This window comes from Taurulus bubalis, assembly GCF_910589615.1.
Source record: "Taurulus bubalis genome assembly, chromosome: 17".
Lineage (NCBI taxonomy): Eukaryota > Metazoa > Chordata > Actinopteri > Perciformes > Cottidae > Taurulus > Taurulus bubalis.
Genome location: NC_136605.1, coordinates 16,361,481 through 16,378,772, shown reverse-complemented (window position 1 = coordinate 16,378,772; position 17,292 = coordinate 16,361,481). Strand labels below are relative to the sequence as shown.

Here is a 17,292-nt window from a genome sequence, read left to right as displayed (position 1 = left end):
TAACAACTATAATATTGCCTTCTAAAATGTAGTGGGATAGAGGTACATAAAGTAGCATAAAGTAAAGTAGCATAAAATAAAGTTAAATAAAGTAAGTACAGTACTTGAGTAAATGTACCAAGCCACATTCCACCACATAACATAGTTAAAGAAACTTCAAGCAGATGGTGGGATGTTTTTACCCCCTAGTGAGACAGAAGCATGAGAGGCCAAGAGGTGGCAGTAGAGGAAAGACCCTGCTGAGATCTTGCTCTCCAAGTGTCACTGATTGTATGCCAGGGTCAAGACTGCAGTCACACTAAGGGCAGAGTAAAACATTAATTGTTGGAGGTTTTCGATGAACATTCTCAGGTGATTGATAATGTCTTTTGAATCAGATTCAAATCACTGCAGCAAGCAGGGAGCTGCATTAAGGATTAGCTGTTGTCATTGTCCGCCACCAATAAACACTGATCATGCTTAGGAAAAAGCATGCGCATAGTGCCTTCTCCCACGCTGCCTACACATTGTTCTTGGTGGGGTTTGCCCAATTGTGATTTATAAGGAAAAGCTGGGGATGACAGAAGCAGACTATTCATGACAGATTGGTCCTCAGCCCTGCAACTGTGTCCTTGCAGAAGTCTGGGTCTACTAGCTCTTGTGGGCTAATACTTTCATGTAGCACTGGAGTCAACAGCCAAGTCGTATTTGTGACTGAGACACAGACCTGCCAACACATTGTATGCGTGTCATCAATGAATAGCAACTACATTTGCATACCAATTGGTTTTTACTATAGTTCTCCAAACCCAGTCCACAGTGCAGTACACCCACAGCATCTCCACAACACAGTGACAATTGTTGAAACTGTGGATTTGACACACAGATTTGATGAGACTCTCTGTACTTCAGCTTCCTACTGAGCTGGACATCGCAGACCTCTAATTTCACATGTTTATTTGTTCAAACAGTTGTCAAAGACTCACTGCTCTGTGGGACAGGTCTGGAGACCTGATGACAACACAATTTTCAAATTTGCTGAACTGAGATATCAAAGAACTTAAAGGACCAGTGTGCTGATTTATTGGCATCTAGTGGTGAGGTTGCAGGTTGCAACCAATTTAATACATCTAAGCTCGCCCCTCCCTTCCTAAGCGGTGGCCTTCAGGTAATGTAAAAACTCTTAAGGTCCTCTCTAGAGCCCCTGTTTGGTTTGTCCGTTCTGGGCTACTGTAGGAAAATGACACTGCAACACGTCGGATTCCGTGTAGAGGACTGGCATCCTAGATATGAAGGGCTCATTCTGAGCTAACGAAAACAAACAATCCTTAGTTTAGGTTATTTTACACTAAAGAGAATATAGTTATGAATATACAATTCTATTTCTGCTAATAATTCCCCTGAAATCCTACACACTGGACCTTTAAGAGTGTGGCTGTCTAGACCTACCATTCAATATATTGATATGCATGAATATTAACGTTAAAAGTTAAAATGAATGAGCTCCACGTGATTGTGTATGAGGCAGATGCCACTTAAATAACAGGAAGAAATGTAACATTATTCATAAGAAGTAGGCTATCATCAGCATAATTAGATAAAAGGGCATCCTCTCCATTCACAGTCAACCATTAATTCCGTTGTCCTCATTTCTGCGACATCATCTTCACAAACTCTGTAAAGAGAATAGACAAGCTATTAAACGGCTAAATTCTTTAGGAGGGTTATAGCAAACGAAGAACTAGTACAACTCCTCATACATATTATACTTTCATCTCTGGCATTGAATGTAAATTATGCATAAAGTAATACCAGGTAAATTACACGTGTTTGAGAGAATAAAGAAAATGTGATTACTTCAACTCCTGTGTTAGACAGAGCTACTCAGCGGTCTAGCATTTAGAAAGCAGAGGATAATGCAAGGCTATAAAAAAGTCTACTACTGTTTGTGTGTGCTTGTATATCTCACCCTCAAAGTCAACTGTTCCATCTCCGTTTTGATCAACTTCTCTGACCACTGCACCAATTTCATTTTTGCTAGTTTGTTCTCCTAGTAACTTTGTCATGGCATGTCTCAGCTCCACAGTTGTGATCGTACCATCACCATCTAAATCAAACTGAAGGAGAGGGAAAGATTTCAAAGCTTTTAGCCATTTCAGACTCATTATGCAATCACAACACACTGTTTTGCAATATTTCAGCTTTTATAGTATGTTCATTTAATATCCACCGTGGAGTGCCAAAGACCAAAAAGATGAGATGAGCTCACCTCTCGAAATGCATCTTTAAGTTCCTTCAACCCAATCATCCCTGCAGTTTCAGCCAGGAGCTTGGGCGTCATTAGTTCCACAAAATCGTCAAAATCCACCCGTCCCCCCACTGTAATAATACACATGATGTCACTAATATAACTATAAGCAGGCAGTAGTCGGAGAACACAACTGAAGCAAAGTGTGAGTGCTATAACGCCATTGTGAATTCCTCAAAAGATGACATGCTTTTAGCTTGCTATAATCATTGATACGTTGCGTTCCACTCTGCTGCACCGTGAACAACTTTGACTATGAATTATTTGTCTTCTTGGTTTTAAATATCAGACTTAATTCAAAAGCTCAGTGAAGTGGGATACTTCATAAATGTGCATTGCTTGGTTCACATTCAACTGTCAAATGTGATACATATCCAAGATGATATCTTGCTGTAAAATGAGTGTGACCCACTGACAAATGATAAGCCGGAAGATGAAATATACTTGTGATTATTCCTACCGGCAACTGGTCGGCTAAGTTAGAAAACCAATGTGTAAATATGCTCTGTGTCTCAGGAGACCATTTGTTAAGAAGAGTGTGAAAGACACATTTCCTGCCTGAAACAAAGAAACAAATTAGTCTCGGAGATGTTTTTCCTAATATTTTGAAACACGTTTTGGTAAAAGATAAAAGAAGTACATGTTTGAAACACAGCAGTAGAGAGGTAATGAATTACCTTTTTAAAATTTAATATTTTAAATTCTCCATAACCTGCAAAAAATAATGGCTGAAGAAAGGAAGAAAGCCGTATCCAAAACGATGGATATTACTCACGATTCATATTGATGTTCTGACTCAGTTCTATGAGCTCCATTTCAGTCGGCATGTAACCCATGGTCCTCATCAGGTTACCCAAGTCCTTACAGGTTATGAAACCATCCTTATCTTTATCAAACTCTATAAATGCGTCACGTAACTCTAAAGAGCATACAGACACAAAATATGAGATGACGTTTGACAAAAAATGTATAAAGATGAACAATATTATACAGCACTTTATCAAGCACATCTGAAAGTATGAAAGCCAGTCAGTAAAATTACGTTACCGTCAATCTCATCGTTTGTAAGAATTCTTGTCTGCAAAACAATAAATAAATGGATAAATATGAAATTATTTTAGTATGTTTTATATATAGTACTTTACTACAACATGTACAACTATTATTATAGCCACAATAATCTACATTGTATCAAGGCAATGACCTCCTAAACTCCATATATAAATATAAAGATTTGTATTACATATGAAATATAAAGTCTTTGTGGAATGAGCACACGCAAAACACACTTGTTGAAATATTAAAAGTGCACTTAATTGTACCTTTGTTTATTATGTCACATGGTTTCCCAAAGTGTCTTAATTAATAACATCATAATATGTACCCGCACCATCCACATTATTAACATTTGTTATTTACATTGAATTAAGTTGTTTCATATTTTGAATAGGTTTCAAATTTGTGTGTCCCCGTTTTATTGTTGTGCACATGAATGTATTGTATATAATGTTAGTATATCATAATTGAGAACTATTAAAAAAAACTTGTATTAATTTCTGAAACATATGGGTCGGAATTTACATTTGTAATTAATTTAGAATCTAGGACATTGTGTCGGACATATTATGTTTTAATATTCAAATTAAAGAACAATTCTGAATATCTATGTGGATTAAAACATTTTATCTGCTTTTAGCTGCACAGGATCCTGGACTATTATACGTCATATATATATATATATATATATATATATATATATATATATATATATATATATATATATATATATATATATATATATATATATACATCAATCTGCTGTTTCTGATTTTGCACATTAATGTGCTGTATTGTTTACAATTTTCAGAACACTTGTCTTCTATATAGAGTTTTTTTTCTTCTTATTTCATTGTTGGTCCTCAGTGTTTTTATATACAGTATATATATATACATTTATAAAAAATACTTTCACCTATTTTCTATTACTTTTTACTACGTTGTGTGTATATTCTTTGTCTTTATCACCTCAACTTGTCATTGTCCCCATGCAGGTGGTATTTATATTTACGTGTAAGTACATGAGAGTAGCAAATGTCACATTCCTTGTATGTGCATATTCAGCAAATAAAGCTGATTCTGATCTCTGGTGGGAATATGGTTTGGCAATAGTGCCCTGACACATTACTGTTTGTGTGCCTCTAACATCTGTAAATACGCCATGTTAAAACCTTGCTTACATTTTTTTTATCTTATCTGATTGATCCCAGGTCATATGTACAGTGTATGCACTATGGGATTACAACTACAGCAAAGGTTGTCAAAAAGTGGTAAAAGGTTTACCGCCCCACCTCTATTCCATATTGAGATTATTCTTTTAAGCTTCTTTTGCCATTTATCTAAAATAACATCATATGAGGATGACAAAAGTAACAAACCAATATTTGTTTCATAATTGATCAACAGATGACAGTAGGATTTATGTTCCTGGTAAAGTTAATCATAATATATGAACATACATATATTGTATCATATATTCAGAAAACTCTTAATCAAAACACATGCTGTTAATACAAAATACAAATAAACATTAAATAATAAACTGTCAAACCATAATAATTTTGACTTACGGGTCTTTTCGCTCCACTCCTGAGAAAGATGCAGGCTTGTTTAATGCTCATGATGATGGCTGTCGTCGAGATTGTGGATACTTGTGTTTGAGAAGTTATTTTTTAAAAGATTATATGCCGCTATATTATTCAGCTTCTTGTTTTCTGTGTGAGTCTGTCTGTGTGCGATCAGCAGTGAGCTGCGTATGCCAGAGAGGAGGGATGAGGTCCCATTTGGATTATCTTTGCAGCTTTGGTCTAGAAAAGACAGATAAGCTTAATGCTGTACATATACACAATTTCACATAGAAAGTCAAACATTATTTGTGTTTTTTTTCAAAGCATTTACTAGAATATTATGAAGATGCTAAATGCTGTTAATTTATAATACAACTATTTAGCTCACTTCATCTTTGGATTTCAATCCATATTTATTTGGAAAAAGGAAACCAATGGAGAATAGACTGTGTTTGCTTATTGGTTGCAGTCATTGCATTCTTTCATGTGGTGCAAGTTGAGTAAATGACTGTCTGGATAAAGCTTTCTATCCATTACCACCAAATGAAACAAAACAGAATGCAACAGATGGGAAAGTGAAGAGGGAAAGAAATCCATATTAATAGGATTGTGAACCACATGTCTATACATGCAATTGCTATTATTGTATGTTGTTTATTAATCCTAGCATTATCTGATTATTAACAAATGACAAATGAAATGCTCTCAGAATGCTTGTTCACTGTATTTTCATATCCTTCCTCTTGTGTTAGGGTCGGCACCGACCCGTTTTAGGTTTTAAATGCATAAAAGAAGCACATACAATTTGTTTATTGCATCAAGGCTTTTTGACGTTGTCAGGAACCTCTATTTCAAAAAATAAAACAATTTTCACTAAATTATAAAATGCTCTGGTTGAAATTATGACCTTTGTGTTGTTAGGGTCGGTTTCGACCCAGTTATAAAAACAAGATTTGCTTGATTGGTTGTTGTTTTTTTGACCTTGCAAATCTATATTTTGAATATTTTGTTCTGCTTTTCATTTTGTGTTTGTATTTAAAGTTCTATTGCTGGAAAACATACTTTTTAGCCTTTTTCTTGAAATAAATATACATGGGTCGAAATTGATTAAAATGAAAAAATAAATAAAACAAATGTATTTAAGAGATGTGTTCTAATACCCCTCAGTAATAGTCAGGTAACACACCAACCTTTTATTTATTTATATGATTCTTATGAGGTCCATTTTACCATTTTTTAAATGGAAATCGAGGGATATACTGGCAAAGAAAAGGCCCAGAGGCCCACACCAAACATATTAAAACATACAACAATATTTTCATGGATAAGGAAGCCTAACAAGGAAACCAAGAGATGAGAAACAAATTGGATGATAGACAATTGTTTTTAGTGTATTTTACAGCTGATTTAAGACATGGTTCAAAACCGACCCGTTAACACAAGAGATGGTAACAAAAAGCTAACACAAGAGGAAGGTTAAGAGAATAAACATCAGCCTATTGCATAACCATATATGCATTGGTCAAATTAAAGCTCCTGTGCAATTTAAGAAGATATTCTAAATCTATACACGCAATGATCACATTTAAAGCTGAATTGTTTGTTGCATTGCATGAGAAGCCGATGATTAAAATAAATGAGCACACAAGCAATTTGATCAGACAACATGACAACAACGTCTGTATACTAGCAGGATCAGTATTATCTGACATCACAAGCAGGACACAGACTGGATTTATCTTGCTATGTAAGTTATATCATTCATTGTTAATGAAAGTGGCATTTCACTCCGAGTTATATCATCCTTATGCTTGAAATATTCAAAGAGTAAAGTGTTGAATAGGCCTAGTCCCTTTAAAGAAACCATGTCACATATAACCCAGCACAATTACATTTTACAAACCTTTAATGTCTGTTGAGGTGCTGGTTATAGTATATTTGTTGATTATAAACATAATTTACTAAGCTCACAGGGGTGCTGTTGGATTGATTACGGTATTTTCGAAGTGTTCCTGTAGTTCTTGTCAACCACCTGTCTCCTTCGTGTTGCAAATACTGTTTCAGACAAGAGGTTGCGGTTTGTGACTTCCTCTTTTCCCTGGTTTCTACCAACATGTGCTGCTCTACAACAATGTAGGCTACCGGTTAATACTATTCCCATCTGTTATTTTGTAAGGCAGATGTGAGGCATTTTATACTACGTTATACTATATTTAAACTGTAGAAAAATAACAAATTGTAACAGCTAAATAATGATTGAAAGGACACAAAATGAAAGAAGATAACATGTGTTAAAGCTACGCAGGAATTCTCTAAAAAACAAAGTGCATATAAAAAAGGTTTCCCTCTTAATCATCGCTGATGACCCACTAGGTGTGTGGCGGTGTCTGTGTCTGCCAACACAGCATCATGGCAGTTCAGGAAATACTCACGAATTGCAATGTATTGGTTTGTACAGTGGCATAAATTATGTTTTTTGTGTGTGTTGCTCATCAAGAACATAATGCCAATGAAAAGTAAATTAGGAGCCTTATTTGGGGTGGACACACAAATCAAAATGCATTCACGTGACTAAACAACAACAATCAGAGTAAGTGACGTACTTTACAATATCCAAAAAGTTGGTGGGCGGGAGTGGAGGCAGATGGGTCCCACAAACAGGACTTTTTACCAGAAGACCTCTGGCGGAAATTACAGTTGGGTCAGGGGCACAGAGAAAACCAGGTGGGCATCGACTTTCCTAAACCAATCATATGCTACTTAATAAGTAAAAATAGGTCATCACCACTGTACTTGCCTAAATGCACCACAGTTGAATCATACAAGGCTTATACATCTTCATCAGAAGTTATAGGCATCAAAAAGAGATACATGAGCAGCATTACATAGCCTGGCAGCAGCACACACGCACACGCACACACACACATGTTATATTAAATTACATTTCATTTAGCTGACTTACAATAAGTGCATTCAACCTGGAGTACAAACTCACAATATGTCACACACACACACACACACACACACACACACACACGTCTCGCATGCACGCATGCATGCAGACACGCACGCACAGTTGGCAGCCGTAGCAAAATCAGCAGAAAAATCCAAGCGATAATATTGAAATAGGTCACTACAGTCCGAAATTATTCATTAATTTACTTGTGATAATTACAGCAGGGCTTTGTTGAACACTGAAATGATTTAAAGCTTCTTTCAAAGGAGAGTGGGGACAAAGAGTATGTTTCTATTTGAACTGAGCAGCTTGTAATGGGTGACGAGGGGCCACACACCTGATGTTTGGTGCATAAGAAGGTCTTGAGAATGATGGCTGAGCTTGATTCCCCTTTTCCTGCTCCTCAAACATCCTTTTGTCACAAACTACTATTTTTTTTATCTTAACCCACATTAAAAGTGGAATGTAGGCTTCTGGTATTGGATGCGTTGGTGTTTTGGTGGCCGTGTGGCGACTTACAGCCAAATGCATCCGTGCAGCGGCCAGCTGATGGCATAGAAACTCCACGGAGAATTTTTTGAAAACTACTTTTGAATTACCTCGCAATATGTTCTGCATTCTCCTGCAAGACATTTAGAATTATTTTGCGAGGTAATGCAAAAGAAGTTCTCACAAAAAATGACAATAATATAATTGTTATTGTTATTATATAACTGATGATATAGCTGGAAACTCGAAATTTTGAGCTTTTACAAACACAAACAGCTGACGACTGTTTTGTTTAGTCTTTTTTACTTGTGATATTACATTACATTTCATTTAGCTGACGCTTTTATCCAAAGCGACTTACAATAAGTGCAATTCCAACATGAGTAGAAACTCAGAACAAGAAGAATCAAGAAAGTACAATTTCTTCAACAGAGTTAAACTACAAAGTGCCATCTAAGTGCTACTAAAGTGCTACTACGGTGCTACCTTCCCTATTCAAGGTATAGTCGAAAAAGACGTGTTTTTAGTTTGCACCGGAAAATGTAGAGACTTTCTGCTGTCCTGATGTCAATGGGGAGCTCATTCCACCATTGAGGAGCCAGGACAGCAAACAGTCGTGACTTTGAGTGTTTAGCTCGCAGTGACGGAGCTACAAGCCGATTATACTTGTGGTATGAAAGAGCACTTTCATATATATTATTTGACACATGGCAGCAGATGTTTTCCTGTATACTACTGCGAAGAGTTTTTTTTTTGCATACTGTATCTCAGGTTTCACTTCCAAAGTAGTTTACTTTCTTCTGGAGGCTCCACGCTTCTCAATATGTCTGTGGTTTCAAACAGCGGAAATTTAAATTCTGAAACCTTTAAAAGTAAAAAAAAACAGCCGCAGCTAATTCAAATATTCATTTTGATTATCTTGCTTTCACTTCACTCATGTAAATGCAAGAACAATAGCATCCAAATCCGCTACAAGCACAATTGATCTCAAAATATATGAAAAAAAGATATGAAATCAACCTCACTAAACTCTTCAAATATAGATTTTATTTATGTTTGTATTTATAATGAATATTTGATATGGAATCGAGGCTTTGACAAGAATATTACAAAACAGCATTTTTTGCTAAATAAATAAATTGATTCAAGACTCTAAGCTGATCAACAGCAGCTCATCTTAAGCCACTGAGGTGCAGACACACCTTTATTTACAAACTAACTAGCTATTTGTCCTTCAATCATAAAAACATCCCTTGAGTCTGTCAGGGAAGGCATCAGAAGCTCATATCTTTTCAGTTTCAGCATAATCCATGTGAGTTTCTCTTGATTTATCAATGTCAGCTGTTTTTATTTTACAGTATAACTTAATGATTAGTGACCAAAAAATACATGTTAACAGTAAAACGTGAACAGTTGACACAGCCAGCCTCTGCACTGTTTATACACTGCTAAACATTAAAGTTTGCAAGCAATGAAATCAATTCATCTTATTTTAGAAGCTTCAAGACAAAAGATAATTGAAACATATTGGCATTTTCCTTGAAACTAAATTATGATCATGAATGTAATACCATCCTCTCTTTAAAATTCAGTAGAAATTACAAGATCATGTTCATAAGAATGACAGCTATGCAATACTTCCGTTACACCAAAGAAACATTTCTGATCTTCCTCTAGATCCTCAAATCTCTGGCTTTATTCATCCCCCGCTCCGACTGTAAAACAAAAGGCGATCGCGCCTTTGCTGTTTTATCCCCAACCCTCTGGAATCATCTTCCCCAAACGATCAAAGCGGAGAGTTTTAAAAGGCTTCTAAAACACAACTTTATAGGCAAGCCTTTTATAGATCTAATCCCTGTTTTTGTTCCTTCCAGTTTAGTTTGATTCTCATTGAGCTGTGTTTAAAATCTCAATCTATTTTTACATAATTATTTGACAGTGTATCTAAAACAAGCTATACAAATAAAGTATTACATACTTACTTAGATCAGATTAACAATTTAAACACATTAGAGAGTCATCATATGAAATAAGCTCTGAGGAGAGATTGAACAGAAGAGATCAATCAAAAAGGAGGAGTCAATGCAAAGCTCAGATGTCTTCCACCTCTTATCTGGGTGCAGAGAGGAGGACAGAGAACAGTGGACACACAGTTCAACATGATGGACTGTAGGACAGGAATGCTGATTCTAGCTATCTGCTGTGCAGGTGTAAATATCTACAGTTACTGAGTTAAATCTTTCTTGAAAAAATTACTAACTTATAATAAGTGACTAATTTTTGGTTTGTCTTGACAGGTGTTGATGGTCAGACTCTGACAGAATCTGAACCAGTGGTTAAAAGGCCTGGAGAATCCCCCAGTTTGACCTGTACAGCATCTGGATTTTCCCTCAGCAGCTACTATATGCACTGGGTCAGGCAGGCTCCTGGTTCACCATCTCCAGACACAACAGCAGAGAGCAGCTGTATCTGCAGATGAACAGTCTGAAGACGGAAGATTCTGCTGTTTATTATTGTGCTCGACAGTCACAGTGACTGGAGCTGGTTGAGCAGCTGTATAAAATCCTAGAGAACACACATGATTCATAATTAGTCCTCACTTACTAAAGTAAATACAGTAACAGCAACTATGTTGTGAGAACCACTAATGTTTGAATAAACAATTCTAAACAGAGATAAGAATGTAGAAATACTAAATAGGCAAGTCTTACTTATAGCATAACAGAGCTTCATTAAAAAGACGCCCTACAGTAGCAGGTGTAGTGAACTGGTTTAGATAATGGTTCACCCTGACATTTACAAGCCTTCTTTACTGGTATTAGTTTGCATGACTTTGGGAAGGAGTTAAAATATCAATACACACAGAGTACTGTAAAGACTGTGGATTGAGAGAATACATAAATGTTCAAACTTTTTTGACTGTACACTCACTGAACTGTCCAAGTTTACCATTTTGTTTACTCTTCTTCATTGTGATATAAAAGCTTATATACATTATTTGACACATAAGCAGACCATTTCCGGTTCACTAAAGTCATGAGTATTTTGCATATCATCACACAGTTTCAGTTCCTAAGTCGTCCATTCATTCTAGAGACTTCATGTTTCTCTGTGGCCTAAAACAGCCACAACCTGAAACTGAAAGCTGGAAAAAGCTTCAACCAACTGCAACAAATTTAAATATTAATTGTATTAAATTAATACAATCATTTTATAGCCATTCAAATTCTTCACACTCATCACATTAATCACAAACCTTTATTTTTTTACATAAAATAAACTATTCAGCACAAACTTAAAGACATTATTTGAACTGGTTTATTTAAGGAAATGGACGTCCCTAAAGTGGTACTGCACACTTAAATATGTTCTTGAGCTGTAAGCTAAATGATAAGACTCTACTGTATTGAAACAGTTATCTGTTAACAGTTAACTGTTATCAATGCTGGAGTCAATATTTACATTTCTTACTAAATCTATAAAAATAGGCATTTCAAGGATTGAAAATAGCTAAACACAATGTGCACTGTTTTAAATCAGCCATGAACCTATAGAACCAATGGACCGATTGACTAATGTATGAATGTATTACAACACACTTTAGTGTATTTAGTATATTTATGTACTTCACTCTCCCAAAATTGCTGACAATTTAAAACTCACACTATATCATTAGAAAGGTAAAAATGTTTAATGAGCTATAGATTTAGCATAGCAGTGTGTAACCGGTTCAAGCAGAATCATTTTATATGAACAATCTGTGTGCCATACGCTGACAAAATTGGGTTTTTAAAATGATTGTATAGTTTTGAGAGAAGTGCATTGTTTAGCAACAGGTTGGATGTGCACTGCCACTTGTGTGTGTGGTTGTGTGAAGTGTTCTGTTACAATGCCCTGTTTTTAAAATTGTGCTTAAGCAATTGTAAAAGACTGGAATCACAAAACAGCAGTTTTTGCAAAACAAACCCAATGAAGTCGATTCAAAACTCCAAGCTGAACAACAGCAGCTCAGTTTAACAAAATGAGGAGTTTTTATTCTGTAAATTGTAATAATGATGATTAAAATAGTAATGATAATCATAACAAGTGCCTCTACTTTGCTCCAGTCTAATCCACATATGCCATGTATGCAAATTAAGTAACTTCCTTGTGATGCAGTTTCAGTATAAAGACATCACATGAGACTCTCAGTGGAGGTTGAGGAGCATCAGACGCTCACATCTCTTCACTTTCAACTTACACCATGTTCTCTGCAGCTCTGCTGCTGCTGTTAGCAGCTGGATGTGAGTCTTTATTGATTTGTCAAAGTCAGTTGTTCTTATTTCACAGTATAATTTAATCACTTGTTTATTAACTTTATTAACAGGTGTGAAGTGTGAACAGTTGACACAGCCAGCCTCTGTGACTGTGCAGCCAGGTCAACGTCTGACCATCACCTGTCAGGTCTCTTATTCTCTTAGCAGCTACTACACAGCTTGGATCAGACAGCCAGCAGGGAAAGGACTGGAGTGGATTGGATGGAAATATACTGGAGATGCACACTACAAAGATTCACTGAAGAACAAGTTCAGTATCGACTTAGACACTTCCAGCAAAACAGTGACTCTAAACGGACAGAATGTGCAGCCTGAAGACACTGCTGTGTATTACTGTGCCAGAGACTCACAATAACACAAACCATCAGTAGAGCTGAACAAAAACCTCTCAGGGCCTGAACACTTGTAACATGAAGCCACCAGAGGAGGAGCCCTCGGACCGCTCATGATATTATCACCAGCTCACTGTCACATCAGTTCAAATACTTAAAGGTTACTAATTTGCATTATATTTCCACTACTAAAACTGAATTACACGTTCATTATTTGCTAAAAACTGAACTTTACAAGCAATGAATTCAATTCCGCTGAATTGTCTTCAGGTATTGAGGTAGAAGCTACATTCCAAAACTCAGCTCAGCTAAAAGGTGTTGTCAGAGTTTCCCCTGAAACAAAAGCATGACATTCTATTCCATCACACTGAATCTCAATTTGGGAAAAAATTAAAAAATAACTTTTGGAGACATGGGATGTTGTTTGTCTCTTTTTACACTACATGAACTGAAACAATGAAATGAATAAACTGTATTTATTAAGAGTATCAATATTCCATTATGCCCCGAGTTACATTTCTAATGCCATTGTTATTTTTTTTTTAAACAATCAAACGACATGAAGTTATCATCTGACTCATCAATGCATTAGTGACTGAATCAGTATATTTAGCCAACTTCATGTAAAGTTAATTAGTACGAAAACGTTTGTTTTCCAAACAAATTTAAAGTGTGTTTTCAGAGATTCAAGTTCCACCTTTGTTCTGTGAGAAGTGAAGAACATAACCTTTCATCTTAATTTTGAATTATTTAAATATATGTTAGTCAGCTGATTTACTATAATCAATATGCAAATCTGCCTCCTAGTGTGTTGCCTCATAAAGAAGTGAAGTGTGTGTGTGTGTGTGTGTCAGTGAGAGGACAGAAGAGCTCTCATCACTTCAGCTTCAACATCAACATGTTCTCTGTAGCTGTGACTCTGCTGCTGGCAGCTGGATCCTGTGAGGAGCTTTCAGTGGATTCACACTAATAAACACATGAGAAACTCTGAATAGTCAGATGTCTGATGGAGATCATGTTGATTTGTGTTTCTACAGGTGTGAACAGTCTGGATCTCATCCAGCCAGACTCAGTGGTTGTGCAGCCTGGACAGTCTGTGACCGTCACCTGTCAGGTCTCTGGTTATTCTTTGACTGATAACAGCTATGCAACAGGTTGGATCAGACACTGTGGAGGAAAACCAATGGACTGGATTTTACATCGGTGGGGTGGAGGAAATTTTCACCAAAACAATGCTCTGAAGAACAAGTTCCTTTACTACACACACACTAGCTCAGTAACATTAACAGGACAGAATCTGCAGCCTGAGGACACAGCTGTGTATTACTGTGTACGTCTGAGCTCCACAGTGATAAAACCACCAACAGACATGCACAATAACCAGCAACCGTGTGACTCAATCACACACACATTCAAAATGTGAACAATACCAAAACTCTGGTGAAGTCAATAACATTTAATGTTCAGGTCTCATTTGACTTCCACTGCAGCCGGCATCAGTATAGAAGAGACAAAGAGAAGCTTCATTTTCACATATAAAAGAAAACGTTTCTTTTATTTATTTGTATGTATTAGGGTGACTAAAAAAATATGGGGACAACATTTGTCCTGTTTTTATGCAATGGGATAGAAAATAAAGTTGAATGTAACTATAACTTAAATATCTATATGTCCCATTATTTTCCATCAGTGCATAAATGAGATGATTGATATCTTACAGTTTCCTCTGCTGTTGTAGAGATTCTCTATGGAAATGTATCAGTGTCACATCCCCTTTTAAACCTGTAGTAGGAGGTCTATGCAAACTCTTCCTCTCTTATAAAAACATCAGCAACTTGTGGCAGAACACCGTTGCAGTTTTATATATTTCTGAAACACTCAGATAAGAAATAGTCTGAACTACAGTATTTATCCCAGAATGAAAAATACAATAATTTTGAGTTTATTACTTGTAGTTACTATTCAAGGTGAGGGGGGAAAGAATTGTCTTTATTGCTTCTGTAAATGTCTGACCTGTGATATATTAGTGTGATGGATGATGATCACAATGTACTTACAGGAGTTTGCAGTGAGATCAAACTGGACCAGTCTCCCTCTGAGATGAAAAGACCTGGAGAGACAGTGAAGATGTCATGTCTCATATCTGGTTTTGACATGACAAGCTACTATATTCACTGGATACGACAGAGGCCCGGGGAAGCTCTGGAGTGGATTGGGAGGATGGACGCAGGCAGCAACTCTGCTACTTATGGCAGCTCCTTTCAAAGCCGTTTCATCATGACTGAAGATGTGCCCAGCAGCACTCAGTACCTTGGGGCCACGGGCCTGAGAGCAGAAGACTCTGCTGTTTACTTCTGTGCTCGACAGACACAGTGACTGAAGAGAGGGGAGCAGCTGCACAAAAACATCCACAGACAACAAACAGCAATGTGAACTTAATGAAATCTGGGTTTTCTCACAACCTGCAAAAGTGCTTTGATACATCCATATTATATCTCTATATATTTTACTGTAAATTCACAAGTACATATGTATTCTCCTTGTGATGTTACATCACTCACAGTTATAGAAAGAATGGAGTTCTCTCAGTTGCTAAAGCGAAGAGGATCAGAACATAATAATAAAGGTGAAATGTCCACAATCTAAAATATGTTCAAAACATTAGTAAATTGTAGAACACAGTGAGATGATAATGAATACATGTTCATGAAAGCCAGTAGATGTTGGTGATCTGAATGAAACTGTAGATTATTAATATTATTGTTAACACTCTTATGTGCTGCCCATTATGCTTAAAGTGACTGGTGAGTAACCTTGCTCACAAGATGAACTTTAAATTAACACATTTGGATAAACCTTAATGTACTAGATGTCTGAACTAAAATTAACATTTCCGTATGATCAGAATAATATGGATGTAGTGTTACTGATGATGAACATTGTCAGACATTAAACTGCTGACTTGCAGGACTGACTCTTGGAGATTAATTCCACAGTTTTATTAAATAATCCAGTCGTCTCCTCCCTGTGAGGAGGAGTCAATGCAAAACTCAGATGTCTTCCAGCTCTACTTATCTGACTGCAGAGAGGAGGACAGAGAACAGTGGACACACAGTTCAACATGATGGACTGTAGGACAGGACTGCTGCTTCTAGCTATCTGCTTTGCAGGTGAAGATTTTCTCTGATCTTTATCTTTCATAGATTTTATTTGTGCCACCACCTTATTTCACATATTCTATTCTCTTGACAGGTGTTGATGGTCAGACTCTGACAGAATCTGAACCAGTGATTAAAAGACCTGGAGAATCTCACAGATTGACCTGTACAGCCTCTGGATTAAGCTTCGGCAGCTCTTGGATGGCCTGGGTCAGACAGGCTCCTGGAAAAGGACTGGAGTGGATGGCGACTATCGAATATGACAGTGACCGTATCTTCTACTCTCAGTCAGTTCAAGGCCGGTTTACCATCTCCAGAGACAACAGCAGAGAGCAGCTGTATCTGCAGATGAACAGTCTGAAGACGGAAGATGCTGCTGTTTATTATTGTGCTCGACAGCCACAGTGACTGGATCTGGTTGAGCAGCTGTACAAAATCCTACAATCTACTCATTCATATTGGGACGGTAGAGAATAACCATGAAATGTCTTTGGCCCTTGTTCATAAAAGGGCCAAAGACAGCATAACAATCTGGGTGCTGAAAATAAACTTCTGCAAATACTTTTACATTTCTACAAATATTGTATTCTTATCTAATTTAAAATAATAAAACACTCAAACGTTCGAGTACCACTATTGAATGACTGGCGTTTAAGTTACATTTCATGAATAAATTACTGTGAAAAAGATTCATATTGCTCTAAAATACAAACCAACTTAAAAGTATGAGCATTTCACTCTTTTCATCACATATTGTACTAAACTGTTATGTAAACCATTTCTGACACAAGACAGCAGTGATCTCTAAAGTGAAGGAGAAGTTGAATAATGACAGAATTCTATGAATACTTATTTTAGCACGTTTGGTCATCTTTAGGAGGGTATAACATAGGATGGGTAGAGAATAATGACTGTTTTATGAAATAAAGTTATCTGAATAAAAAGAAAAAGTACCCAATCTCCCTATTGGCAGAAATAAACCTGATCTTTCAAATCTATTTCCATTTTTGCCAACATTTCTATTTGATTTGGCCCTAATAGAAATAATATAATAATACTGAATTGTGTGTATGTCTGACACAACCACATACATGAAAGCAAAACTATTTTTATCATTACATAATGTCATG

At 36.4% G+C, this 17,292-nt stretch overlaps 1 protein-coding gene and 3 gene segments (V, D, J or C); 3 read left to right on the top strand and 1 right to left on the bottom strand.

The window, feature by feature from the left end:
• Window positions 1-1,625: 1,625 nt before the first annotated feature.
• On the bottom strand, window positions 1,626-4,965 carry cabp5b (calcium binding protein 5b; the record flags this gene model as incomplete). Its single annotated transcript, XM_079232681.1, has 6 exons — window positions 1,626-1,654; window positions 1,949-2,096; window positions 2,249-2,358; window positions 3,063-3,206; window positions 3,335-3,365; window positions 4,915-4,965. 6 exons carry the CDS (start codon window positions 4,963-4,965, stop codon window positions 1,626-1,628), a joined length of 513 nt encoding a protein of 170 aa, XP_079088807.1.
• A 7,634-nt stretch (window positions 4,966-12,599) lies between these two features.
• Window positions 12,600-13,027, top strand: LOC306749559 (immunoglobulin heavy variable 4-59-like). The segment is given in 2 exons: window positions 12,600-12,639; window positions 12,723-13,027.
• An 875-nt stretch (window positions 13,028-13,902) lies between these two features.
• On the top strand, window positions 13,903-15,380 carry LOC306749558 (Ig heavy chain V region 1-62-3-like). The segment is given in 3 exons: window positions 13,903-13,945; window positions 14,042-14,158; window positions 15,064-15,380.
• A 745-nt stretch (window positions 15,381-16,125) lies between these two features.
• LOC306749557 (immunoglobulin heavy variable 3-30-3-like) lies at window positions 16,126-16,570 on the top strand. The segment is given in 2 exons: window positions 16,126-16,174; window positions 16,257-16,570.
• The last annotated feature ends 722 nt before the right edge of the window (window positions 16,571-17,292 follow it).